Here is a 27,661-nt window from a genome sequence, read left to right as displayed (position 1 = left end):
AGTTGGTTAAGTGTCAGACTTCGGCTCAGGTCACGATCTCACAGTTTGTGGGTTCAAGCCCTGTGTCGGGTTCTGTGCTGACAGCTAGCTCAGAGCCTGGAGCCTGTCTTTGGATTGTGTGTGTGTGTGTGTGTGTGTGTGTGTGTGTGTGTCCCTTCCCTGCTCATCCTGTCTCTCTCTTTCTCAAAAATAAATAATAATTAAAAAAATTTTTTTTTAAATTTCTGCTCTTTTGGTCCAGAACTGTTGAAGTCAGGGTGCTTGGGACCAGGTTGTGATTATTGGAGGGTCAGTGAAATAGTTTCCTTATCTACCTTTTGTATCTCATCTCCTAGAGATAGACAGTCCAAGGAAAGAACACAAGGAAGGGGTCTGAAGGCTGTTGAAAGAACTGGGCAAAAGACACTCCTTCAGCCCACTCCATACCCTCCAGTTCCTATATGATGGTTGACCAGGTGCTTGGACAGATCTATCTAAACTTCTTCCTTCCAGTGGCTCAACCCAAGTTACAACCTGTGTTTCTGGTCTGTTCAGAGGTATCAAAATAGCCAAGGACCCTGGTTGTGGAAGTACTTGCCCTTTTCTTGTTAATGTTACTTTCTCTAGCTCTTTTCTCCCTTTAGATCATTTTCTTGCTGTCTTCTCTCAGACCTTCGTGTACCAGATTGGACCTAATGAATAAATGATACTAAGAACTGGATCTCCCCTAATGGCTGTACAAGCGGGTTACAGCTCTTTAAATATTAAAAGGCTTATGAGAAGAGCCTGGGAAAGAAGACCCAAAATCTACCCAGTTAAGTGGAGAAACAGCTGGGCGGGTACCCAAAGAAGTGTACTTAAGGGAGCCTATATGCAGAAAATGTCCTGCGATAAGGTAGAAAATGTGTGTAGAAGGCCAAAGAAAGTGTGAGTGGAGCCTTCTGTGCTCTAAAGGAAGGAGGAGTTTCCTGTGTTGAACAGCTGCCTTCCTTCCTCATAGTTTGCTGTGCTGTTCCAGATGGTCGTCACTAGTCACGCGAAGCTAATTTGTTAAGCACAAATAAAAATTCAAGTCATTAATTTCACCACTGCATTTCTGAGCTCAGTTGCCAGGTATGGCTAATGGCTACCATTTTCATGAAGAGGCAGGACATTTCCATCACCACAGAAAGTTCTGGTGGACGGCGTTGAATTTGAGGCACTAGGAGAGGATGCGTATGTTCCAGTGGTTGGAGAATCAGGTCTCTAACAGACCTCAGGTGTTGGTTATCTACCCTCTCCCTCCTATCCCCTTCACAGATCTTGTCCCCTTAGCCAGGCTGTTTACACTAACAGCCAGGCTTTCTCTCCATCTCTTCCTCCTGCCCTCTGGCCTGCTCCGGTCCTAGCTCCACCTCTCCAGTCCCTGGAAAACAAGCTGCACAAAAAACTTTCCATCAACTTTGACCTAGTTTTCTGGCCAAAAAATTCAGGGAAAAGGGGAGGAGCCACTAAATTCCTGAACAGGTAAGAGGAGGCAGCCCAGGTAAGAGTAAAGGAGGGAGTCACCATGGCAACAGGGAGCTAGAGACTGACACCTTGGGAAAGGGAAACAAAGAGCCGGAAGAGAGAAGCGTTCCTGTGAATGAAAGATAGATGAAGGAAGATTGAAGTGGCAAAGAATCTTTTCAATCTTTTCAACATCACCTTCTCAATTCACACTGATTTTATAAACTTCCAGGAGTCTGAGGTTTGTAATTAGCCTGTGGAAGTCCTCAGAAAAGCCAACCCCCAAATTCCCAGATAAGGACGAGGAGTAGATGTGTCTGCAAAGGTTTAAGCCAGAAACCAGGAAAGTACAGTAACGTGTGCGGTCTCAGGGTTCTGGTACTCATCACCCCTTTAAGAATAAAAATCATTTCAATTAGAGGTGGACTTGTGGTATCCATCTATTGTTATCACCGTATAAGTAAAAAATAGGAACTGCAGAAGGATATCCGAAGGGATAAGGGTGGGGTTAAATATTCAAACACTTAGTTATGAGGATGTGTTTCTTATACAGGAAGCACACTAGGGAACAGCAGAGAGAAAAGATGGTAGTTTGCCTTCAACAAATACTCAGAAGTCTAGATCCGTAAGTCCTGAATGATAATCTTCAGTCTTACTGTATATAAACCAGGTTTAGCTGAGAAGACACTTCAGCATGAAACCAAATTATAAAATAGGGAACCGTAACCCTTTCCTTCCAGATTCTCTCACCAATCTTAGTTCTGTGTCTTTCAAAAGCTCATTTTATTTTGTAAAAGACTGTTAGGTAATGACTATACCCAATGTGGGGCTCAAACTCACAACCCTGAGTCTCATACTCTGCCAATTGAACCAGCCAGAGACCCCAAGAGCTCATTAAAAAACATTTTTCCTCACCTTAAGTAAGCCCCACACCTAGCGTGGGGTTTGAACTCATGATCCCAGATCACCTTCCACTGACTGAGCCATCCAGGTGCCTCCCGAGTCTATTAGAGGACAGGGCAACCTGGGTGGCTCAGTCAGTTAGACCTCCAACTTTGGCTCAGGTCAGATCTCGGGTTTGTGGGTTCGAGCCCTGCGTCAGGCTCTGTGCTGACACCTAGCTCAGAGCCTGGAGTCTGCTTCCAGTTCTGTGTCTCCTTCTCTCTCTGCCCCTCCCCCTCTCATGCTCTATCAAAAATAAATAAAACAGTAAAAAAATTTTTTAAAAAGTCTAGCAGAGGGAAAGAAAAAGCTCATGCACTCCAGAATTGAAGGGATTTTGTCACGAGTATCTAGGGGTACAGAAAACTAGCCTAGACCACCAGAATCTCCCACTACAGTTCTTTAGTTAACTGGGGAAAAAAAGGACTAAAGTAGCTTCAATTCCTCCCCCCCACCCCGGCCCCATAATCAGGGTCAGTAGGGAAGGTTTTCTCCACAGGGAGAATGTGAATCATTAAGTAGGTGTAAAGCTTCTTCAGGAGCTCTTTCTAATAACTTCAAACACCACCTCACAGACAAAAACATTTTTGCCATTAAAAAACTTTATTTTCATTTTTTACAAAGAATATCCCCCCACTTGGGGTGAAAATATATCTGGTTAAGTACAAAATATAGTTTTTATCATACAAAAAGATAGACATTTAAAAAACAACAAAATGAAACCAATTTCAGCCCACATACTTTCTCAGAAGAAGGAGGGAGCTCAGTGCTCTGACACAGGACAGTGAACAAAGTGCTAAGGTTGAGGGGGACTGACCAAGGCCACAGTGAGAGGACCATCAATACCGGTGTCCCCACACTGGCGGGAAGGGGGCCCCGGGGGCTGGGGTGAAGACTGCCCTCTCACGGTCTGGAAGCTCTGATCACAGTGCTGGGGCATCTTGGTCTAGAGCTCCTTCCTGGGAGTGGAGTCACAGTGGGCAAGGCTGGTAGCAGCAACCCTTCTCACACAGAGTGTTAAGAGTGACAGAATTCTGTACATTGGGACAAAGTCTCAAAAGTGAGGAGGAACACTTTTTTTTTTTGTCATTGTGCTTATTAGCCCTAGAGACATAGTAGACCAGTTTTCACTTCCATTTGAGACAGGAAAAAAAATTTTTTTTTGACAAGAACTAAAGTGCTAAGAATTCTCACCTCAGAATCCATTCCAAGGAGTCACATGAAAAGAAAAACACATTCTCCCATATGAAAATGGTTGCAACAGGAGAACACAGTGCAAGACGCTCTAAAAATGGCTTTGAAGACCTTTGAGGGGACACAGTCACAACTGCTTTAAGTCAGATTAAAGTACATTCTAAGCAAAGACAACCTTAGAGCTGCTTCTTTTTAATTCACACGGGAAGCTCCTCTCCAAAGTTCAAACCAAGTCACTTCTGAAAGATTTTTTTGTTGTTGTTGTAAGTGTACAACAAAGGGCAACACTGATTTTAAGAACCTTCTTGTCCCAAAATTTTGGCCATGATTTTTTTTTCCTTTTCTTCTTCCTAATTTGCTAAATTGGCTCTGCTCCACATGGCACAAAGGATAGATACATAATCCCCTTCCAAAAACCTGGGGAAGACCATGTAAGGTGGCCATTCCCACCCCTCATTCAAAACTACTAAAAAATGCCTCAATTTTCAGGATGCGAGAAAACAGGATGGGCCAGAGTTTTTGTAGTATGTTTTCAAACCCCTCCAGCAAACACTCCCGTCTCACAACATCTCCCTGGCTGAGGACAAGCGTGCACCATTTTAAGGCCCAGGGGGTCGCCTGCTAATCACCTCCCACACTGGCCACACTGGGCAGCGGAGGTGGGGGTAGACCCAGACCCCCCTGGAGAGACTGTGGAGTCTCTGGAAATGTAGGAGTCCAGGAAGAGAGGCAGAAAGAAACAAGTAAGTACAGCTGCTTCTTTTCTTTCACAAGTTCACTCCACGTCCTCGTTGTTGTTGTTGTTGTTGTTGAGAATGCAGGGATCCACCTGGGGGTGGGGAGGGAGGCGAGAAGGAAGAGAAAGCAAAGACCATTTTAGTTTGGGCAAGAACTGAAAGAGCCATTCAATTCGGCAATGCCTCCACCTCAACTTCCTATGGAAGCTTTAAGACAAAATGTAGTGCCAGAATGAGAATTCTCACCTCCGTGTATGTAGGTGGCGGCATGAACTTGAATTCAGGGGCATACATAAAAATAGGGCTGTCTGGAGTACTGTCTGTGTCATCGAGCAGAGGAGTGGTGGGGCTCTCCAACCGGTGGTCTTCAGGAATGATATCCATATAGCAAGGAGGAGCTAGAAACAATACAGGCTTATGTTAGAAGTCTGGCTGGGACACAAGGGACCATCCCGATTGCACAAACCCAAGCAGACCAAGGCGGAAGACAAGACATGATTAGGTTTGGCTCACCTTCTGGGGTATCGGGGATGTTGAGATCTATCCAGCTCATTTCAGAGCTGGTTCGGCTGGCCATGCTGGACGTCCGGCTGCTCAGACCTGACCGGCTACCAATCACCAGGGGCAGATCAAGAATGACTTTCTTGGAGCCGGGGACACTGACATAGATCTAAAAAGGAAAAGGACTGTTTGTTAGGCTCCAGATCTGGAGAAACCACTGCTGTTTTGACCAAGGAACAATTTCTGACTCCACCCACTCACCAGTAAGGAGTATTCAACCCGAAGGATGTTGCAGCCCAGGATGGAAGGCCTGATCTTCTGCACCCGGAGTCTCTTGCCACGCCACGACGCACAGGTTCCCGAGATGATATGATTGCCTCTGACCGATGACAACTTCTGCGTCAGCACTTTGGTCTGGCCGTTGGCTAGGTAAGTGTGGCGGGCAACGATGGCCGCTTTGGGGACCACGATGCGGGAACACGTGTTCTCAAAGTCAGCATGGATAGAAATCTCATCACCTAAGAAAGAGAAAGACGAAGACTTATTAGCTGATGCTTGATACAACGGACCACTTTTCTCCTATCCCTCCTCTCCCGGCGCTCTCACTCCCAAACCCGCAGTCCCTGCTGCATCAGTCTACCCTTGGAAGGACTAGGTTTTTACCTTCACAGAATCCTTTTCGGTCAATCTGGGCAGAGACAGACACTCGCCCATCAGGAATAAACATGCAGGAAACTTTCTTCTCCTTTTTAGCAGACACGGGGGCCTATGTTGAATAAGGGTAAAAAGAGATTTTAAGAATTTCTAGAGAGCCTTTCTCTGCTTCCCCCCACCTTTCCACTCCTTACCTAGCATAGGCAACTTTCCCTCCCACCTTAGTGATTTAGGGCCGAATTCCCCGAAGTGCTTCAATCTAACGCCCAAGACACTTAATTTATCATCCCTAAAATCCAAGAGAAGAGAATTTTAAAATGAACCTCACCATTAAATCAGGAGTATTGACATCCACGAGATCCATCACTTCGAACATTTTCTTCGTCTCTTGCGTTGGCTGGCTGGGGCGATCAAGAAAAGCCTTCACCCAGTAGTCTACACAGCCATATTTTCCTTTGAAGGATGTTCCCAAAGGCCTGTGCGACATGAAAAAAGCAGTTAATCTAAAAATGCTCTCCAAGAACAGGAAGTGATCTAAGGTGGGGACACAGTTTGAGAGATACAAAAAAAGTCCAAAGATACACTCAGCGGAGACCTACCCCTCAGGAAGCTCAAAGCCGAACTTGTACTCGTATTTGTTTCCAGGTCTCATGATCACCAGCTCGTTTTCTCCTGAAAAAAGAGAATAACGAGTAGCCATTAAGTACACTTAAAATGCAGTTGTGCGATAAGGAATTCTTGGGCAGCGTGCAAGCCTGCTGTCTGTGCTTCCCCCATCTTCAACCCGTATGTTCTTAAAATGAGATTCTGGTGCATTTCGTTGGGCAAAAAAAAAAAAAAAAAAAAAAAAAGTTACAAAGCCCTGCAGGGATGAAAGGCTATTAGCGTCTCAAACAGGAAGCCGCAAAAAATAAGCAGCTTACGCATACAAAGAAAATTTTTAAATAGCTAAGGCAACATCCCCCAGGATCACCTTCAGAACACAATGCAGTTACGAAACTGTACCAACCAACCACCCTTTTTCGAGGAGAGTCTGCAAGTTAAAACTAAAGGAGGAAGCAGCACGAAATTCACGCCGCTCAACTTGGACCAGTTAGCATGGGCTCCGATGGTTAGTTTCATCCCTCCTCCCGGACCCGCCGCAACCCTCCCGGCAAACCGCGGCGGCCGCTCACCCGCAGGCTGGTCTTCCAGGAGGAGCGTGTCCTCGTAGCGCAGGTACTCGGAGGTCTGTTTGCACTGCTGGGATCCCTGCATCCACAACACCTTCGCCACTCCGCAAGCCAGGATCCTGACAGCTTTGACTCGGGTGACTTCGCACACCTCCACGACCACCCGGCCGGCCACTTTCTCCCCACTGCCGTACACCTTTTCGGGGTCGTTAAAGACCACCTCGAAAGATTTGATCTTCTTGAACATCACCATGATTGGGCTGCGTTGGCTTAACAGTTAGAAACCGGGAAGTAAGGGGAAAAAAGTCCTCAATCCAAATTAACTCTACAGGAAATTACGGTTAATTCACTCTCTAACTCTCCGCTAAAATCTAAGGAAGAGGTCAGAAAAAATGTAAGCTAAGGGCTCTGCCAAAGAATTTCTTCCCCCAAATCAGCTTTCTTCCAACAGCTGGAGGAGCGTCCCAGACCGCAGCAGCAGAGCGACTCAGACACTCGGCTGGAAGAGAGGAAAGTCAGGTTTCAAGCTAGAGCCGGAAACTGCTTTATATAGTAGTCAGGCGAGCAGGGCCACGCGAGCGCAGGCCTGGAGGCTCGTGCTGCCCTCGTGCACAGCCCTCCCATTGGCTGCCCGGCCCTTGTTTACCAGGAGCCCAACCAATCAGCGTGGCCGCAGCGGCGCGTGGACACGGTGTGCGCCTGGCGGGGAAAATGGTTGTTGTGCTCCGCAGCCTAGCAGGGAGGAGGGGGCGGAGGGGCTACAAGCCTCTTCCCTTCGGCCCGGGAGGAAGCGGGGTCTCTCTGACCCTGACATTGTTCGCCTCGCGCCGGCTGGTGGCCGTCGGCGGGTGCGTGCAGATGCTTCTGGGCTGGGAGCTGTGTCTGTGAGGCAGGAGGAAAATGTGCTTAGGTGGGAATTTCGTGCGGAGCCTGAGCCAGTACAATTAATTTAGGGGCGACCTCCCGGCTCACAAGTCGCAAGTCTTGTGAAAAACAATCCCTTCGCTCCAAGAATACTTCAGGATTGGGGCAGAGGCCAGGGAGCGCTGGTGGCACTGTTCAGGAAGGTCTCCTTTGTCCTCTCGCCCCGAGTCTCTATCAAACCCCCCAAATAACTGTGACCGAAAAGGAGAACTTGTCATCAATTGTAACCGTCTTCAGTCCTCAGTGGGCCAAGGGTATGTGAACCTGCTCGGCCTTCCTACCCCCTCTCAGGCCCCTGGAGCCCCGAACTGCGTGCCTGCGGTATTCTCACCCCCTGTACCTTATATTCTGTTCTCTGTGTTCTCTGGAACGTGGAAATAGGGCGTGTTCACATCCTGTTGCTTTATCCCCTCGTCTCTTCAGTTTCTGCCTGCAAAGTTGGGGAACATTTTGTTTCTGTCCCCCCAGTTACCTATTATTCTTTAGTAAGGTGTGCTCTCTGGGCTCTCATCTCTCTCTCTCCCTCCCTCCCTACTTCTTAGGAAAGGATAAAGGAAAAAAAGATGCTTCCCGTGTTTTCACCTTCTTCCTGAGTTACTTGCATTGTCTCCATCCTCTTTGAAACTCACGAAATCAAAGGTACATCCCTAGATCTGTTGCCCACACTTTTCACAGCCTTCTAGTTCAAAGTTCTTTTGATTGTCACCAAAGCTAAAGCTTTGGTGGAGAGATGGCTGCTTGAAGGAAGACTTTCCCTATCTTTTAAAAATGTTCTTCTAAGCCCTTTAGAAATCCCAGAAAGAAAAGAGAAAACAAAAGGGTCACCGGGACACTCTATGTTCAAGATAAAGGAGACCCTGACTTCTCACTCTGTGTTGTCCTTTGCCTGTCAGATAGGTATCTCCCCCCACCTCACCCCCTGGCCATCTGAGATGACTTAGGAGCTGACTCCTGAGAAAGTATTGATAAAGGAAATCAGAAAGACGTGCAGAAATACAGGGATTTCCCCCCACACTTTTTCTTTGATTTTTGGGCCTCTCCTATGTATGTGTTCAGGTATCAGGAGATTATTACCTCTTTTATTTTGTTTGTGTTTTTGTTTTTGTTTTTAATGCTCCAAGAGAACGATAGTGCTTCCAAGGCTGAGATGGAGGAGTCGATGAGAAGCATTAGGATATACAGAAATCCTATTGTCAGCAAAAAGAAGGCTATTTTCATTGCCATTAAGGATCCTTCTTTCTTCCTCATTCACCATAACTGGGCTGACACTATGGCTAGCAAGTTACAACGCAGCACCACTTATTAAGCAAGCTGAAGACGCAGGCATCAACACTCTGTTGGAAAACACACACACACACACACACACACACACACCATCAGCCCTCAGGAACACAAAAGGGAACACGCTGATCCTTGGAGGTGTGTGGGTTTGAGGCGGCACCCTGTTTTAGAAAGTTAATCAACAGAGTGCCTTATTTTTCAGTCTGTCAACAGTATTGATTGAATTATCAGGAGTAGGCAGGGTGGGACTCTGACCAAAATGATTTAAAAAGTTCACCACTGTGTCAAACTTTTAGTTTGATGGGCATGAAAGGGTACATAGATAGGAAACATCAGAATGTTTACAAAGAAATACGTGAGTCAATATTGTTAAACAGTGTGTGGTGTGGTAGCTACACCAATTTTGAGGGGGAAAGGAAGAGAGGTGGGTAGAAGTAGATCAGGGTGGTGTTGATTCACGACGTCTTAGAGAAAAGGGAATGGTGGTATTTGTTTATTTGGGCCCATCTCTAAAGGGCTGCATTTTTTGAGCTTTTAAAAATCATCCAACAATCCAACTCTAAGTTTCTCTCTCGGGCTCAGTTGTTTTCCTATCTTTCCCAGTTTGCAGCACTCAGTACAGACCATTTGTTTGCTCTGTGCTATGCTTGGGTTCCCTTAAGTACCAGAAAACTATTTGGCTTTGGCAGTGAGCAGCCGTCCACCAGGCCCCTGGCCAAGGCATGTTCTGAAATGAAGCCTCTTGGACAGAGCTGTTTATGACCTTTCACCCTATAACCCGGTATTCTGATAAAAATCTGCTCTCTGATTCCTCTTTCTCAGTTCGTGAGTCAAAGAAAGAAAAATCTTGTAAGTTCCTGTCCTGAAAGCAGGGTCCAGTGGTGGCGGTGGGCCTGTGGGGGCCTGGGGGAGGTCAGGTCCAGGAGGAACCTCTAAGTAGGGCCAAGTCCAGGAGTTTTGCAAGTTAGATCATCTTTACCTGCACCTTCCCCACCCTCTTAATCTCTGTGCCAATAAAAAGCCAAATGGTGACTGTTGTTTGTTTTGCTGGAGTTGGTTGAGCAAAGCCAGAGCTCTCGGGGAGGGAAGTGTCCCTCCTATCTGTTGCCAGCCAGGGTCAAAGGGCTGGTTGCATTTCTCTCTTCCTTAACTTCTGGCCCATAAACACTTAGAACTCTAAAGTTCCTAACGCAAAACAAACCCCTTTCTTTGTCACCTCCACTGTGTGAACTTCCCTTTACCTGCATCCATGAGGCTTTCCTATTTTTTTCCCAGAAAGTGTCAGTTTAGAGGCAAATAAAGGTCCGAAGGAAGTTCCAGACTGCCCCACTATGGAACATGCCTCTGGGTCATGAATAAGAATATATTCATCATTGTAGAGCATCTGGAGTTCAAAGTGACTTTTTTTGGGGGGGGGGGCTCATTTTTTGAGCACCTGTAATGGACAGAGACCTTAATATAGTTACTTCAATGACATTTTATTTATAAGTTCATCTGTCATCTTGTTCCAGAAAGGACTTCAGGTTAGATCATTTCATTGAATTCTCACAATGACTCTGTGACTCAGGGTTGATTAAGGCAGGTTCAGAGGGTTAAGTAATTTGCCTTGAGGTCACAAATTTTGTAAACAGAGCAAGATCTTGAACCCAAGTTTGTCTGGTCTAAAATACTGAACTCATTCTAATGCGTTGTCCTCTCTCTCAGCACTTTAACACATTGGTTGTAGGTGGTTTTTTTCTTTAAGTTTATTTATTTATTTTGAGAGACAGCGAGAGCAAGCGAGGGAGGGGCAGAGAGAGCTGGAGAGAGGCAACCCCCAGGCAGGCTCCTCACTGCTAGCGCTTAGCCCAATTCAGGGCTCAAACTCAAGAACCATGAGATCATGACCTGAGCCAAAACCAAGAGTCAGAAGCTTAATCCTGAGCCACCCAGGCGCCCCAGTGCTTTAACACATTGTATCTTGTTTAATCCTTACTGTAAAGGATTCATAACATTTTAGTGTCAAAGGGGACTCTCGAAGTCTTTAAAAAGACAAACAACAGCAGCAAAACAAAAAGCAAGACCTAGGACGTAAAGCTAATGACCCTGGATTCTAAACACTTAACGTGAAGCTCCTGTCTCTCCGATGCTTGGTGAAGGTTCTTGTTTTTGTTAGTTTATCTTTAATTATTAAAAACTCCTTACCTGGGGGCACCTGGGTGGCCTAGTCGCTTAAGCATTCAACTCTTGATTTAGCTCATGATCTCACCATTCATGGGATTGAGCCCCACACTGGGCTTAGTGACAACAGTATGGAGCCTGCTTAGGATTCTCTCTCTCTTCCTCTCTCTCTCTCTCTCTCTCTCTCTCTCTCTCTCTGCCCCTCCCCCATTCATGCTTGCTGGCCCCTTCTCTCTCTCTCTCAGAAAAACCAAAAAACAAAAGACCAAAACCACAAAAACATTTTCTTCAAGGTTTCTTCAGAGTGGGGTTTTTTGGCCTTATTGTCCTTGACGCCTATATAATTTGAAAATTGCCATCTTTTAAAACATTAAACATTCATCTATTGGATGTTCTCTTTTTCTGGGAACTTCTTTTTTCTCTGCCCCCTGAAAACTTTTCTTGAGGCCTTGTCCTTGGCCCTCTCCTTTTCTTCCTTTATGTTTTCCTCTTCAGTCTGCCCATCTGTACATCACTTGTGTAAAGTTTATGCTGTGCCCTTAGCTTGGCTCCAGAGTTTCAGCCGGCATCTCAAATCCACCTTGTCCACTATAGAATTCACCATCTTGCTCACTGTGCTCAAACTCCGTTCTTCCTTTTAATTCGGTTAGTGGGACCATTCTGTATTCATTCCCCCACAATCCTTAAGGTTTAAACTCTAGGAATTGCTTTTGATTCCTTCCTCTGTAACATTCCCCACATCCAATCAATTGCCAAATTCTGTTGAGGCCATCTTCTCAGTGTTTCTAGAATTTACCTCTTATTCATGATTGCACTGCCAGCACTCTGGTTCATGTCCTTGTTACCATTGCCTTGATTATTTTAATACCTTGTAACTGATCTTTCCGCTATAATCTGTAGACCACAACTAGTGTAATGGAACAAAATTGAATTCCTGTCTGTTCCCTGGAGGCTGCAGGACCCATTGATTACCTGGCTTGTAAAGTCTTCACAGATTGGCCTCCTCTCAGCTTTCCAGTCCCATTTCCCACTACTTCCTCATGAATGTACCCTCTACCGCGGCCAAACCCCAGTACTCAGTGTTCCCTAATACATCCTTCTCTGCCTCTGTGCCTTTGGTTATGCTTTTCTCTCGACCTGGAATGCCTGACCCCCACCCCCACCTCTGAGTCCTGTCCACTCTTCCGTAGACCAAATGACTTTTCCTCTATGAAACCTGTCTTGATTTCCATTCGCCTCCTCTTTCACCTTATAGTCAAATAGAATTTCATTTCACTGTCTTCTGAGTGCTCCATGACGCAGATGTTATTTATATTTTTCATATAAAACCTACAGGTAAATTTTCTTTTCTCTCCTAGATGATGGATTCCTAGAGAGGAGGAATGATGTTCTTTTTTTAATCTTTGTGTTTTTCATAGCATCTGGCAGAGGACATCTCCTAGAGGAAGTATATTATTCAATACAAATGGACTTGATAGATCGGAGTGTACGTCTGGAATACGGTATACCGCTAATCAGAACCTAGTATTGTTGGCGGTAGACTGTAAACTTCAGTTCCCTCTGCTATCCTGACCTTATCTAACCAGTCCTTCCTAAACGCCTGTGGCTCAGTCATGTATCAGGCCAAGGGTGGTAAGGCAGTGAGAGGCGATGGTTTGTTTTTCTGGGGAGAAAACTGGACTATGTTGATATTTATAAGCAGGAGAGAGATGGGACATCGTGTACTTAGCCCAACTTCCTCTTTTCTGAGAATTTTTTTCTTACACAATTTGGTAATCCATTTGCCTCAGGCCTGCCACCCACTGGGTGAAGTAATGTACTGTCAAGATCTTTAGTCCAAGGATTGTCTCAAATGTGCGGAAGCTTTTTTGAGACCTGAAACCCCAGGGAACAAAGATGATTCTCTCTCTCTCTTTTTTTTTAAGATGACTCTTTGATTGTGAGGCAAAGGAACAGAGGAAGGACTGTGACATTTGTGACTGAGAGGAAGAAACTATATATTAAGCCAGTTTTCTATTTTTTTATCCAGACGGACATTTAACAATACTTTGGTAATAGAATTGTAGAGCATACACAGAACTATTTATACATGTGCATTATTAAGCAATTGCATACGCATTTGATTCTCGTTAAATAGGCAGGTAGATATTTTGCAGAAGAGAATATTGTGATTCAGAGAGCTCAAATGATTGCCTAAGGTCAGACACAAGGACAAAAGTCATCTGACATATGGCTGAAAGATCTCTGGAGTAGAGCATCTCTGCTCCTTAAAAAAAAGAAGATTCAGGGGGGTTATCTGGGTAGCTCAGTCAGGTGGGCAGCTGGCTCTTGATTTCTGCTCAGGTCATAATCTCAAGGTTTGTGGGATCGGGACCATACTGGGCTCCGCGCGGGGCGTGGGACCTGCTTGGGATTCTCTCCCAACCCCTCTGCCCCTTCCATGTTCTTGCGCACTTGCATGTGCTCTCTTTCAAAATGAATAAATTTAAAAAAGGAAACTCATCTCCTTTGTAAAGATTTCTATGATTTCTACAAGCAGATTTAATCTCCACCTTCTTTGTATCCCTACAGTACATTGGACATAAGATTCTATATGTCATGAATATTGATCATGTAGCTTGTAATTATCTTTTTGTCTCTCCTTCCCCCCCCAAACCAAGTTTTCCAAAGGTTGTCTTATGGTCTGCACAATTTAGGTGCTTTAAAAATTCTAAGGAAGGTTAAAAATCAATCGGTAGGACTATTTTAGCCTGATAGCTGATGTGTAGTATAAACAGCCCCTCCCCTTGCTCATCGGTCTGGTTCTTGCCTGTTCTCTAACACTGATGGGGTCCTGTGAAGCTGTAGCCGTGGCAGTGGCAGGTACAGGGCTGTGTCCTCCATGGAGAGAAAATAACACGATAGCAGAATACTTTCTGTTTCAGATGCTGACGTTTTAGCAAAGGGCCCTTCAGTTCTTGGCTGGGGTGAGGTGGGGTGGGAGGGCAGAATGAAATAGCTGATTGAATTTTTAAAAACCTGACAACTCATTTCTCAGAGGTAGGAGTTAAAGAACAGTGCTGTAGCAAAGACTGATTACAGGAAGATGTGGAATATAAATACAACGGAATATTACTCGGCCATTTAAAAAATGAGATCTTGGGCGCCTGGATGGCCCAGTCTGTTAAGCATCCAACTCTTAATTTCAGCTCAGGTCATGAACTTGTGGTTCATGAGATCAGGCCTTGTGTCCGGCTCTGTGCTGTCAGTGCAGAGCCTGCTTGGGATTTCTCTCTTTCTTTCTCTGTCCCTCCCCCACTCATATGTGCACTTCTCTCTGTCAAAAATAAATAAAACTTAAAAAAAAAGAGACCTTGCCACCAATGACAATATAGATGGACATACAGACTATTATGCTAAGTGAAATAAGTCAGAGAAAGACAAATACCATATGATTCCACTTCTCTGTGGAATCAAACACAAAACTAATGAATGAACAAACAAATAAGGAGAAACAGACCCATCAATACAGATGGTTATAAAAGGGGAGGGCGTGGGGATGGACAAAATGGGTGAAGGAGAGGGAGGTACAGGCTTCCAGTTATAGAATGATTAAGTCCCAGGGATGAAACTGAAGCATAGGGACTATTAGTCGATGATGTTATAATAGTGTTGTATGGTGACAGGCGGTGACTACCCTTGTGACGAGCACAACACTTACCTACAAACTTGTTGAATCACTATGTTGTACACCTGAAACTAATGTAACGTTGTGTGTCGGCTATGCATGCAGGTATATATGTATATATATGAATGTATATATAAAATATTGGTTCTTTGAACCAATAGCAGATAATGATTCCAAAATCATTAGCCAACGTGAAGGCACAGTCCAGTTATCTTACCTGATTTCCCTTTTGCTTTCTCAAAGCCCACTCTCCATTCACAATGTTTATCTAAGGAAACATGTAACCTATTTCTTCCTATTGGGAAGGATGATAAGTACTGGGTTTGGGAGTAGGCAGAAAAATTGAGGAAGGCCTTTTATTTTCTAATGCTTTGCCTTCTTTCCTTTCCCTAGTGCTGGCAGTTTCCTGGCACTGATTTTTGAGAACTGTAATTACTGGACCACAAAAATTATCTCTGTTTCCTCGAGAAGAAGCATGAGAAATAATTTGCCATGAAGCATACAAGGTGGGTGAAGTGGGTAGGGAGGTGCTGGGCAGACCTCAGAAGTGGTTGAGGTGGCTACAAGTTTAAGAAGTTTGGGGAGGGGGGCGCCTGAGGGGCTCAGTTGGTTAGGCGTTAGGCGTCCAACTTCAGCTCAGGTTATGATCTCACGGTTCCTGGATTCAATCCAGCCCTGCATCAGGCTCAGAGCCTGCTTCAGATTCTCTGTCTCCTCTCTCTCTCTGCCCCTCCCCTGCTCACACTCTGTCTCTGTCTCTCAAAATAAATAAACATTTTTTTAAATTTAAAAAGAAGTTAAGAGGAAAAGCTCAGCACTGGCTAAGTTAGAAATGCCCTCCCTTTTAAAAATCAAAATAATGTAACAAAATGTAGTTAAAAATCACATCATATTTAGCGCTTATGCCAAAAAAAAAAAAATCAGTCCTTATGCCCCTTCCCTTCACTGGGAGGTTCAGTAGAGTCTCTTCCAATTCTTTTAGCCTGTTTATCTAGTATTTACTTTATATTTCTAGGTGATATGTTTCTTTCTTCTTTACTTTTTAAAAATTTTTTATGTTTTATTTAATTTTTGAGAGAGAGAGAGAGACAGTGCTCTCAGGAGAGGGCCAGAGAGAGAGGGAGACACAGAATCCAAAGACAGGCTCCAGGCTCTAAACTAGCTATAAGCACCAAGCCTGATGCAGGGCTCAAACCCATGAACCATGAGATCATGACCTGAGCCAAAGTCAGACGCTCAACTGGCTGAGCCACCCTGGCGCCCCACTTCTTTTATTTCTTTTTTTTCTTAATTTAGAAATAGTAGACATAGCTTTTACTTCTTTGTTATAGTAATTGAAGTGTCACCTTTCACATCACTTTGTATACCTGCCTTCTCTTTCCTGTCACCTCATCTTCCTAATAGGTAGGTCACGTATTTGGCTGTATCAATAGTCAGTGTTTGCATTATTGGTTCTGCATAAATAATATCCACTGTGGATCCAGGTAGTGTATTTTTGTTGTTTACTGTCTTGAACAACCCTTTGTTTGTTGGGAAGTAATCATTTATTTAAACAATTTATTGGCTTACCTGTGTACCTATCTTCAATTTATTCCTGAAATGCCTATTCTGTCATCAGATGTTCATTAGAATTTTCTCTCAAATGACCCATCTACCTAATAATCTAAGAAATCCATTTTTCTTTTTCAGGGTTTTTACCCTATCCCCAGAGTGATTCTTTCTAGTCACCACCGCCACCTGCTGGCTGTTGGTGGAAGGGAAAGACAGAATTATGAAGTGCAGGGCTGATGTTAAGCCAGAAAATGTCATTTTCTGAAGGGAGCTGACCTTTAGAATGACAATCTGGGGAAGGGATAAAATCATGAAATATCCTCTTTTCCTTGACCCATTATCCTTGTTCTTTTCTTTTTATAGAAAAGGAAAAGTCTGTTCTAATCTTCCTTAGGTTTTATTTTTTGTTGTTGTTTTGTTTTCTAATCTGTCTTTTGATACTGTGGTCATTCGAAGCCTTTGTCTGACCCAACAAAGGAAAAGGGGAAGATGAGCAACCTGCTTTTTAAAATAATTACAGCTTGGGATGCCTGGAAGGCTCAGTTGGTTGTGTCTGACTCTTGATTCTTTGGTTCAGGTCGTGATCTCACGGTTTGTGGGTTTGAGCCCCGCATTGGGGTCTGTGCTGATGGTGCAGAGCCTACTTGGGATTCTCTCTCTGCCTTATTCTCTGTCTCTCCCCTGCTCTGTCTCTCTCTTTCTCTCAAAAAATAAATAAACTAAAAAATGTTTTTAAATTACAGCTTTATTGGGTATACTTGATGTATAATAAACCACACATATTTAAAGTATATGCTTTTATGGGTTTTGACATATGTATACCCACAGATTGCTGCCACAATCAAGTTAATGAACACGTTACTCTCAAAATTTCCTCTTGCCCCTTTGTAAACTATCCCTTCCCCCTTTCACCCATTCCCAAACTATGTATTAGTTTGCATCGTCTAAAATTTCATAACAATGGAAGCACACAGTATACACTCTTTTTTTGTTGTTGTCTGGCTTCTTTGCACGATTATCTTGAGCTTTATCATGTTGTTATGTGTATTAGATTATTTCACCTTATTGCTGATATTCTGTTGTATGGATTGATACAATCAGTGTATCCATTCATCTGTGAATGGAAATTTGGGTTGTTTCCAGTTCCTAATTTTTTTGGTTATTACAGAGAAAACTATAATGAACATTTGTACACAAGTATTTGTGCTGACATGTTATCGTTTCTCTTGGGCCAATACTTAGGAGTAGAATGTTTAGATCATATGGTAGGTGTATGCTTGACTTTAAAGAAATTGCCAAACCATTTTTACAAAGCGGTTGTACCATTTTACATTCACATCAACAGCTTGTGAGAGCTCCACTTCTTGTCAGCACTTGATATGGTCAGTCTTTTTAATTTTATCCATTCTCGTGGTTGAGTAGTGTTTTCTCATTGTGACTAATTTGATTTGTATTCCCCTTCATAACTAATGATGTTGAACATCTTTTCATGTACTTTATTTCAAGCTACCCATTTTTAAAATCTTCCCTTATAATAGGGCTAACCTTAAGTTTGAGCAAAGGAAAAAGCATTACATGACAGGTATCATGAAAGAATCTCATTCACCAGTTGGCTATGAAATTCTTAACTGACTTTAAATTCCTGTATCTGAGAGATAAAGTTACTCTTCTGAGTTAAGAGAACCAATATAAGGAGCACTTATTTTTATTTTTAATGTTTATTCATTTTTGAGAGGCAGAGCATGAGCAGGAGAGGGGCAGAGAGAGAGGAGACACAGAATCCGAAGCAGGCTCCAGGCCCTGAGCTAGCTGTCAGCACAGAGCCCAACTCAGGGCTCGAACCCACAAACCGTGAGGTCATGACCTGAGCCAAAGTCGCACGCTTCACCGACTGAGCCACCCAGGCACCCAGGAGCACTTTCTAAAGAGTTTTTGAGAAAAAATATCTATGTGAAGGGACAGCCTTGGACACCAACATCTCCCCCATTCTCTTCCAGTAGAACAGATTGTTTTCTAGATTAGTTACAGGTCACTTCAGAGAGCATGGAGACTTTGCTTTGAGGGAATGACAGATGGCTAGTCCTTAGAGGATATGGAGAGGTGGGAACAGGGGATGAAAACATGCAAAGAGCTTTGAAATGACAAAGCTGCTCAGCCCTGGAGGGATTCAAGAGGGTTATGGTCAGGTGAGTGATAACTGAGAGAAGAGGAAGAGCAGTGTGAATAGGGCTTAGATCAGGAGAGACAGACCCTAGACAGTGGCGTACCTGAAGGGGGAGCTGAAGACCAGAAACTAGGGGCATGCCGACTATAAAAGTTACCATCTTCATAGATTTGTTCCGAGTAGCACCTGCTACTTCAGAACATTCTGGACTAGAACGGCGTCTATTTTGTGTTCTCTCCTACAAACTCGATTCCTTTAACTTTAGGTTTCTGCTTTTCCTCTCCCCAGCCCTCCCTTTGGGCTTCATATGACAAAAGAAGAAAGTCACTTGTGGGGGTGGCAGCCACGGCCACAGCTCCATTCCCTTGGCCCCCTCCACACCCAGAATCTTTAATGGCCCTCTGTTTCCCTGACAACCCAGCATGGTGATTAAGAATTAAGGCTCTGTAGCCCAACTGCCTGGGTTCAACCATTACGGTCAGTTAATTGATAACTGCTCTACCATTTATTAGCTGTATGACTGTGGGCAAGTCACTTAATCTTGCTGTGCCTTGCTGTGACTGTGTGTGTCAGTTTCCTCATATAAAAGTTAAGATGAGAATATTATCTTTCTTAGAGAGCTGTGAGAATTAAATGAATTTATGTTTTTAAAATGTTTAGAACATTGCCTGGTAAGTTTTAAGCTCTAATAAATGTTATCTATTAATTTAAAACTCCGTGGACCCACTTTCAAGATGCTTGCTAAGTTAGCCTCTGTCCATCTACCTTTCTGTGCCATTACTTCCTGTCTTTTTCATTTGGGTTTTGCTGATTTCCTCGCTGAATCATGAATCTATCCATAACTCCAGGTGGTTTGCATGGGACCCGGAAGGTCCTTAACAATTCACATCCTACCCAGTCATCAAAGATCACTTCAAATCCCATCTCTTCTATTACCTCTTATATTTTTTAAATTTTTTTAAATTTTTAATGTTTTATTTATTTTTGAGAGACAGAGAGACACAGCATGAGCAGGGGAGGGTCAGAGAGAGAGGGAGACACGGAATCTGAAGACAGGCTCCAGGCTCTGAGCTAGCTGTCAGCGCAGAGCCTGATGCGGGGCTTGAACCCACGAACCGTGAGATCGTGACCTGAGCTGAAGTCGGACGCTTAACCAACTGAGCCATCCAGGTGCCTCTCTTATATTGAAAAAAATTTTTTAATGTTTTTATTTATTTTTGAGAGAGAGAGAGAGACAGCACGAGCAGGGGAGGGTCAGAGAGAGAGGGAGACACAGAATCCAAAGACAGGCTCCAGGCTCTGAGCTAGCTGTCAGCACAGAGCCTGACTCGGGGCTTGAACCCACGAACCATGAGATCATGACCTGAGTCAAAGTCAGATGCTTAACTGACTGAGCCCCCCAGGCGCCCCTAAATACCTCTTAATATTATTTCCTTAGTTTGAATCAACTATTTTCCCCTCGGAATTCATAGTACCACAGAATGTAGGAGATACAGAATGTAGGAGATAACTTACACTCATCAGCTTCATGTGAATCAGTTCTGTCTCCCTAATAGCCTATAAGCAGCTTGAGAACAGAAACAATATCTGATACTTCTGAGCCGACTTTCAATGGAGTGAATACATTGCCTGTACTCCATTTCAAGCATCCGTAAAGAGATGCAACATAGGCAACAGAAGACAGCGTGAAGAATTTATAGCTTTAATAACATATTATTTAGGGGTGGATGCTAGCTTCTTTCCTATCTGCACCACCCTCCAAAGGCAGACATACCTTCTCCTAAGATCCCGATGACCATCACTTCATTTCTAAACGGAGAAAGCAGAACACCTCTTACCAACTTATATTAGTCAAATATATTCTGTCTTTAATCATTTCCTCCTCTTTCCATTTCCCAAGAGAAAATATCATTAGATCTTTGACTCACTCCTAGATAGCCATCACAATGTCCTCTTTCAATTCTTTCCTCTCAAAAGTCTAAATCTTTAAGTTTTCTCCTGGTCATCAGGACCCTTATAACCTTTACAGTTGTTGGGATGATTTCAGGAGGGGATGGACTAGACTAGTTCATGTATCATAACCGGGACTGGGAAAACGGAGGAAGAGCCCTCCGCAGAGGTCTTGATTGCAGAAGCTTTGCCCAGAACCCTTATTCAGTGATCATTTCAGTCCAGGACTGCAGCCTTATGTGACTCTGGTTAAATGTTATTATTTCCCCTTTCTTCTAGTGACCCCTGTTTCCTCCGCCGATTCTCTGTGTTCTTCTCTGCCGGTCTCTAAACCCAGATCATTTCCAAACCAGTCATGGGGTCACGGGCCGTCACTGAACGCAAAGCCACAGAACAAAGAGCCCGGAAAGGAGTGGGGCTGGGAGGGTTCCGGAGGAAAGACGAACCCCGGCATCCGAGGGGAAGAGGTGCAGCGTTTCTAAGTCTGGCAGGAAGGCCCGGGCATCCTCCAAAGCTGCCTGGGCCGCCACAGTGAAGTTGGGGTCACCGGAGATCAAAACATCAAAGACACACGAGTGGAAATAAGCGTCTTCCACCGGCAGCCCTTCCTTGCACAACCGCTTGGCCGCATCCACGGTCATCGCTCCCCGACGACTGCGCTCGGAGCGAGAGAGCCGCTGACTTGGGGGGCACCCCCCAACACAGAGCTGCAGGTCCTGCTCAGCCGAGAAGGCCCGGGCCACGTCCTCTGCTACCTTGACGGAGAAGGAGAGGTGCCCAGCTGTCTCCCGGAGGATTATGGTTGTGCCGATATAGGCAGCTCGGATCTCCACGTGGTTCCCAGGGTCCGCAGTCCAAATGGACAGACTGGAGCCCCCAGGGCGGTCACCTCCATTGACCGACCCGTCTTCAAAGGCTGCCGGGAGGTTGCCCACCTCAGCCTGGTACACCTTCTGATCAATGCACTCCTGCATGTTCTTAAATATAATGGTGAGCTGCAAGGGCAAGAGGAGAAACCGTTCATTTGGGGTTGGGTGCTTCCACCCCTCGGCAATGAGGCCTCACCCCGGCCCTCCCTCGCCCCGCCTCCCCGGATCGGGGACCTGACCTGGGCAGAGAGGCGGAGGCCCTCACTCACTTCGACCCCTCCCCCGCCTTTTTGGTCTTCATCTCAGCCACTCACAGGAGAAGACAAAGTTTCTCTTCTGTAACGTCTCAACCTAGGGCTCCTCAGCTCTCCTCTCAACGCTCTCTGGTGTTTTCTGCATCTGAGTGCAGTTCCCAGCGAGGGAAAGTGACTTAAGGAGCGAGGACTTGGGAAGAGGGGTGACGGGAGGGGCGGGAGGCGCCGGAGAGGGGAGAGGGGGAAAGGAAATAGCGAGCGTCGCTGTGCCACCGTGGGAGGATGGGGGGGGGGGAGGAGGCACCATGGGCGACCCTGAGAGGGTCTGGAGTTGCTGCTGAGTCGCTGACCTTCCGGGTGGCGGTGGCGTTGGCCCCCGAAGCCACGGGGGAGCTGGTGGCCTGGACAAAAAGGAAGTCATTATCCAGCAGGGGCCAAGCTCCTTGGACACGGCACGTGTGGAAGTGGTGGTGAAAGCTGCGCACGTGGGGGTCCCCGAAGGAGGCGCAGTGCAGGAAGCCCGGGGGACGGCCGTGCAGCCGGGCAAACTGGCCCTCGTAGTCACAGGGGTCCAGGGCTGGGGGCCCGGAGGAGCGGGCGGGGCCTGCGCCGGGGAGGGCGGGGCCGCGCGCCGGGGGCGGGGCCGTGGGGCCCTGGCGGGAGCAGTTGTGCTGGATCATCAGGTCTTCGATTCCGTGCACCGCAGAGTGGAAGGCCAGGTCCCCGCGGCAGGTGCGGGCCGTGCGCCGGGTGCAGAGCGCGTAGGAGCGGAGGGCTCGGCAGAGGCCGCCAGAGCCGCCCCCTCCAGTTCGGCCCCCTCCTCCTGATCCTCCTCCTCCACGCTGGGCTCCCGGCGACCCCCCACCTCTAAGGCTCAGGGTGGACGACACGTACTCGGCATTGCAGCGCAGTATCTTGCATTGAGAATGAGCTGAGGACAAAGGGAGAGGATTGTGAGACGGCCCCTGGATCCCCGCTGTACTCTCCCAAAACGGATGACGGGGGTTACAGCTGTTCCTAAAACCCGACTGAGCCCCAGGCCCAGCCCCGTCCTGGCCTCCAGCCCCCCAGCTCCCTCGTCCTGAGTTCACTCAGTCTTGCTATAAATGTGTTAGCCCGCTAGATCGCTTCTTCCTGTGGATTACGCGCTCTTCCAGTGCTCTCCCCCAAGGCGAATGGGAAATTAAAAAAAAAAAAAAAAAAGTCTGCTTCAGAGTCGGGCGCGTGACTGGAAGCCCCCAGCACCCCTCCCTTGTTCTCACCCACGCTCACCTGCCCACCCTTTGCACAGCAGCGGGCCCTCTGGGTCCCCAGCCCCTCCCTGGCCCTTCCTTACCATGTCCACAGAGGAGCAGCAGGAGGGTGAGAGTGCTTAGAGTTGGGGGGCTGCCCTGGGGGGACCGGCCTCGATCCCCCATACCTATCCGGCCAGGTCCCCCCAGGCTCCGGCTCTTTCCAGCTGATGACCCTCCTACCTAGTGAATTTTGACCGGACTTCCTGTAAGGGGCTGAAAAAAGAAATGTGGCTGGGCATGGAAAGAGAGAAGAATTGAAGGTCATTCAGGATGATGTGAAGAGAATCTTGGGAAGATCAGGAAAAGGACTAGCAGCTGGAGATTTGGGAGAATGGGGCTCCCCACACTGTAAGTGTGGCTGTTAAGCCTCTGTGTCCTGCTCTCGTGGCCACTTTCAGGTCCCTTATGCAATACCCAGAGGTGGGGGTGGAAGGAAGGTTGACTAGACTGGTGGGGGGGGGCGGGGAGAGCAGAGTCCACTGTATTGCCCCATGCTAAGCTATCAAACAGAAAGAAGTGTCCAAAAAAACAAAAAAAAAGAGGGATCGTGGGGATGGATCAGACTCCAGTCATCACAGTGGACTCTTCAATAGAATTAGGCTCTGAAACGACTTCAGAAACACACCTTGTATTTGCCCCTCCCCATCCAGAGGGGACACCTCCAGGGGTCATTCATTTCTTTTCCTCCTTTGTGTCAGGATGTTCTGCAAGGAGTAAGGGCAGAATTCCCATCTCTCTCTGGAACGTGAACATCTGCACGTAGAAAGGGACCAATCTCTTTCATCAACTGAGAGAGTGGAGATTCTATAAAATCCTTCTCTCTTGTGGAATAACAGGATGCAGACCAAGCATGCAAATCAATACTTGCTTGTATTGCATCAGCAGTTCTTGTATTTTTTAATTTTTCCAAACCTGACTGAAGAACCACTCTTTTCATCAGTCTTCCCTTTGCAAATTCAGAAGTTCTCAGTCCTTTGCTGAGGACAGGCCTTTGGGGAAGGGCTGAGTTTCTCCTGCCAGACTGCCCTTTCTAGGGGTGAGGGTATGACTGAGGTAAAAGCCATGCAGGAGGGAGAATAGGATGGTGAGACTAGAGTGTGGGGATAAATAATTCACAATAATAGCCCCCAGCCTCGGAAGGCCAATGTGAAGGGCACTGCTGAGTAGAGGCAGGGTAGAAGGCCATCAGTGACTAATCATCTGAGGCTAAATTTGGCCTTGGTGAGAAAACCACAGAATAGGGGATATGGGAAACTCCTAAAACTTCACCAGAAGTCTGAGGCAACAGGGTAAGGAGAGAGCTAAAACAACCAGAGGAGAGATGGAAGACTAAACTTCAAAAGGCCAGTGGCCAGCAGCCAGAAGGAAATGAGACAGGAGGAGAAATGGAGATGGGGCACCTTGGTATGAAAGAGATCCTAGCTTTTGGCCCAGAGACATTCAAGTAGGTGTTGTAATTTTATGAAAGTCTAACTTCATTCCAAAAGCTTATTAAAGGAATTGCAATTTCATTTCGACTTACTGTTTCCAGGAGTCAAACATTACTCTGATATCCAATTCTCCAGCCATGGCTGCCTACTCTGTCGGTCAGCTCCGGCCAGGAGATCCCCGTCTCTTTCTCCATGTCTCCCCCAGGTCCCCAGACTGGCTGCAATCTCACTGAGGTCAGGGAACCAGAGAAGGTTTGGTGTGGGGGGAAGGTGGAGTAAATGGTTGGCCAGAGTAAGGGACAGCTGAGTGGGGGAGGGAGGTGGCTACTGAGTTGACTGTTTTAAAAATAGTTAAGTCCAAAATCCCAGGAACGTTGGTGGGGGTAGGGTGGGGGTGGGGGGAGTAGGAGGATTAGAAAGAATATAGAACATAGGGTGCCAAGTGGGGAAGGGGGGAGAGAGATATCATAGTCAAGTCAGATATCCACTTGCAAGTTATGTGACTCTAGTCACTGCCTACTCCAGGCAGCCCTCCAGCATTCTCAGTAGTGAGTTCCCAGCCTTTATAAACTAGAATGGGAAAGTCACATACCTTTCTTTCACCACCCTCATCGCTGCTATATTGAATATTGCCTTTAGTTTCTGCAGAACATGTCTAGGAGGAAGCTGACTTTAAATAAGGTTCCCAGCAGAGGTCGCTCGCAGCCCCTCCCCCATCTGTGCAGAGTATTTCAGAAGGACTAAAAAAGCCAGCTGTCCAGAGAAGAAATGTGAGCTCTGAGTTGCTTAGGACGAGGGTTTGTTTCAGTCCACCGGTCCAGAGCCTTGCAGCTGTCCATCCCCCGACCTCCTCCGTTTCATTCCCTTAGTTTATAGAGCAATGCCTCCCCTCTCCCTCTCACTGATACATGCACAAAATATTAGGGTTAGGGGAGGAGGCTAACAAAGGCAAAGAGGGTAAGAAGAAATAGAGATAGAATTTTTTGAGGATTACTGATCCATAGGAGAGGGGGACTTGGAGAGATAAACTGAGAGATAAAGAGATTCCGAAAGATACTTTGGTGGAGTAACATAATCTTCTGACCTTTTAAGATATTGCAAGCAAGGATTTAGCCATGTCATATTTTTGCAGCCATAGGCATCTGCGATCGCCACCTCTTATACTTGCCAAGCAAAGTGAACACAAAGGCTGATTCCAAATAGTGCTACTAAGGCATTCGATCAATTGGCTTTGCATCTAATTCAGAATCTAGAGGTTTACACAGTATACAGGTATTTCTTCATTATTATTATTATTTTTGTTTATTTTTGAGAGATTTTTACAGATATTTTATTATTTTTTTAAGTTTACTTATTTACTTTTTTAACTTTTTAATTCACTTTTGAGAGAGCGAGAGAGTGAACGGGGAAGGTGCAGAGACAGAGGGAGACACAATATCTGTTAGCACAGAGCCTGATGCAGGGCTTGAACCCACAAGTCGTGAGATCATGACCTGAGCCGAAGTCGGAAGCTTAACTGATGAGCCTACTAGGCACCCCTACTTATTTATCTCTGAGAGAGACAAGACACAGTGTGTGCAGGGGAGGGGCAAAGAGAGAGAGGGAGAGAGAGATTCCCAAGCAGACTCCACTTGGCCAGCACAGAACCCGATGTGGGGCTTGAACTCATGAAACCATGAGATCATGACTCGAGCTAAAAACAAGAGACTGATGCTTAACCAACTGAGCCACCCAGGTGCCCCTATGCATTATTTCTGAAAAATTCAGATTTCTCTCAACCACGTGAGTCCCTAGCCCAAGGATTTCATTACAAAAATGTCAAATGCCCCCAACCAAACTATTCAAGTGATTTAAAAACACAATAATTTGGGGCTCCTGGGTGGCTCAGTTGGTTAAGCATCCAACTTTGGCTCAGGTCATGATCTCCTGGTCAGTGAGTATCTAGCCCTGTGTCGGGCTCTGTGCTGACAGCTCAGAGCCTGGAGCCGGCTTTGGATTCTGTCTCCCTCTCTCCTGCTCACGCTCTGTTCTGTCTCTCTAAAATGAATAAACGTTAAAAAATTTTTAAAAAACAATAATCTTACTGTGACACCGCAAATGGGATCTATTCTAAGGACAAAAAGAAATGCAAAAATATTTTCAAGTAATGATACTGTTGTTGCTAGGGTTGTTATTCTACAGCCATCGCTGGGGAGTTGTGGAATAAACCAAACGGGTATTTATGCTGCTGTCTTTGTGAACCAGGAGTCTTGGTGTAGAATAAAGAGATACGATTTATCATTCGTGAAGTTAAATAAAAATGCTGTAATTCTGAATTTAAATTGGAAATATGAGCTCAAGGCATATTTTATCCTAAAACATTTCCTAGCTTTATGGTGAAAAGGCCTAGAAACAATAACCCAGTAGCAATGACATCCCTACATTCAAATTGAGCCTTCTGAACACCATTTTCCACTGACAGGAAGTTCCTTAGAGAAATGGATGACATGAGGTGTGGGAGTCAGAAACTGTCCAAGATAAGAAGGAAGCCTTCAAAAACTACTAGGATTGTATCAAAAGGACTCAGAAGCAACTAGAATAGGTCTCACTGGCCAAAGACGGGACAATTTAAGTGTCAAAATGGATACTATTTGCATATTTAATATATGTTCAACTATCATATTTGTATCAAATATGTTTAAATCTATGAGTTCCCAACTACACTTAAAAACATAAACTCGTTATTGGAGAATGCTAGGGAATCAACTCATTATTTTGAAAACTCCTGGTAACTGGAAAGAATTAAGCATTTATCCTGTTTTTCCTGTGGGAATTCAAGATGAAGGGGGGATTTCTCTTTATAGAAGTTTTCTAGCAAATAAATGAAGGAAGGGCATAATTAGAAAATCATCACTTAGAATTAATGTATCTAGGCAACGATCAACAATTTGGCATGAAAGGAAAGGAACATTATGTTCTGTGGAGCATGGGTGGAGTACAAAATGCCACCTATTGAAGCAGGCTTGCCGGAAAAAAGCGCTTTCAGTCTGGATCTGATCTAGTGTAGAGATAACTACTAATTTACAGGAAGTACAGGAGCTATCAAATGATACCTCTGAGCCACAAATCCAGATTGTGGGAATACACTACAAGACAAATGACTTGAGCTCTCTAACAAATTGAAGAAGAAGAAAGAAAAAGAAAATGGAAAGACAATTTATGCATTAAAAGAAACTTAAGAGATACCACACAGATGCCAAGTATAGATTTTTATTGGACTGTAATTTGAGAAAATAAACAAAAATTATGAGGCAGTTGGGGGAATTCGAACAGTAATGAACAATTAATGGATACTTGATGATTTATAGTTGTCTGTGTGATAAGCGGGATTTTAAAAAAGCAAGTGCTAGTGTGGAGGTTCCTCAAAAACTTAACAATAGAACTCCCTTATGACCCAGCAATAGCACTGC

The 27,661-nt window shown here is 45.4% G+C and overlaps 2 protein-coding genes and 1 long non-coding RNA gene across 4 annotated transcripts; 1 reads left to right on the top strand and 2 right to left on the bottom strand.

Moving 5' to 3' along the window:
• Positions 1–2,993: 2,993 nt before the first annotated feature.
• On the bottom strand, positions 2,994–7,190 carry TXNIP (thioredoxin interacting protein). Its single transcript, XM_029947799.1, has 8 exons — positions 6,671–7,190; positions 6,095–6,167; positions 5,824–5,971; positions 5,505–5,607; positions 5,103–5,359; positions 4,854–5,010; positions 4,587–4,738; positions 2,994–4,432 (listed from the first exon to the last, which is right to left on the bottom strand). The coding sequence occupies exons 1-8, from the start codon at positions 6,918–6,920 to the stop codon at positions 4,379–4,381; spliced, it is 1,194 nt and encodes a 397-aa protein (XP_029803659.1). The 5' UTR covers positions 6,921–7,190; the 3' UTR covers positions 2,994–4,378.
• A 241-nt stretch (positions 7,191–7,431) lies between these two features.
• LOC115298729 lies at positions 7,432–21,666 on the top strand. The gene is made up of 3 exons (XR_003911840.1): positions 7,432–7,845; positions 15,093–15,205; positions 20,644–21,666. It is a non-coding gene; the product is annotated as an uncharacterized LOC115298729 (long non-coding RNA).
• HJV (hemojuvelin BMP co-receptor) lies at positions 20,101–22,948 on the bottom strand. Of its 2 annotated transcripts, XM_029947796.1 has the most exons (3): positions 22,824–22,948; positions 21,838–22,418; positions 20,101–21,359 (listed from the first exon to the last, which is right to left on the bottom strand). In XM_029947796.1, the coding sequence occupies exons 1-3, from the start codon at positions 22,903–22,905 to the stop codon at positions 20,736–20,738; spliced, it is 1,287 nt and encodes a 428-aa protein (XP_029803656.1). In that variant the 5' UTR covers positions 22,906–22,948; the 3' UTR covers positions 20,101–20,735. The 2 variants fall into 2 exon arrangements, with proteins under 2 accessions (XP_029803656.1, XP_029803657.1); XM_029947797.1 differs by lacking the exons at positions 21,838–22,418; positions 22,824–22,948 and adding an exon at positions 21,548–21,655.
• Positions 22,949–27,661: the final 4,713 nt, after the last annotated feature.

This window comes from Suricata suricatta, chromosome 8 (genome assembly GCF_006229205.1).
Source record: "Suricata suricatta isolate VVHF042 chromosome 8, meerkat_22Aug2017_6uvM2_HiC, whole genome shotgun sequence".
In the NCBI taxonomy this organism is placed as follows: Eukaryota; Metazoa; Chordata; class Mammalia; order Carnivora; family Herpestidae; genus Suricata; species Suricata suricatta.
Note: the sequence above shows the minus strand (reverse complement) of the source record. Positions and strands in the feature narration are given on the sequence as shown.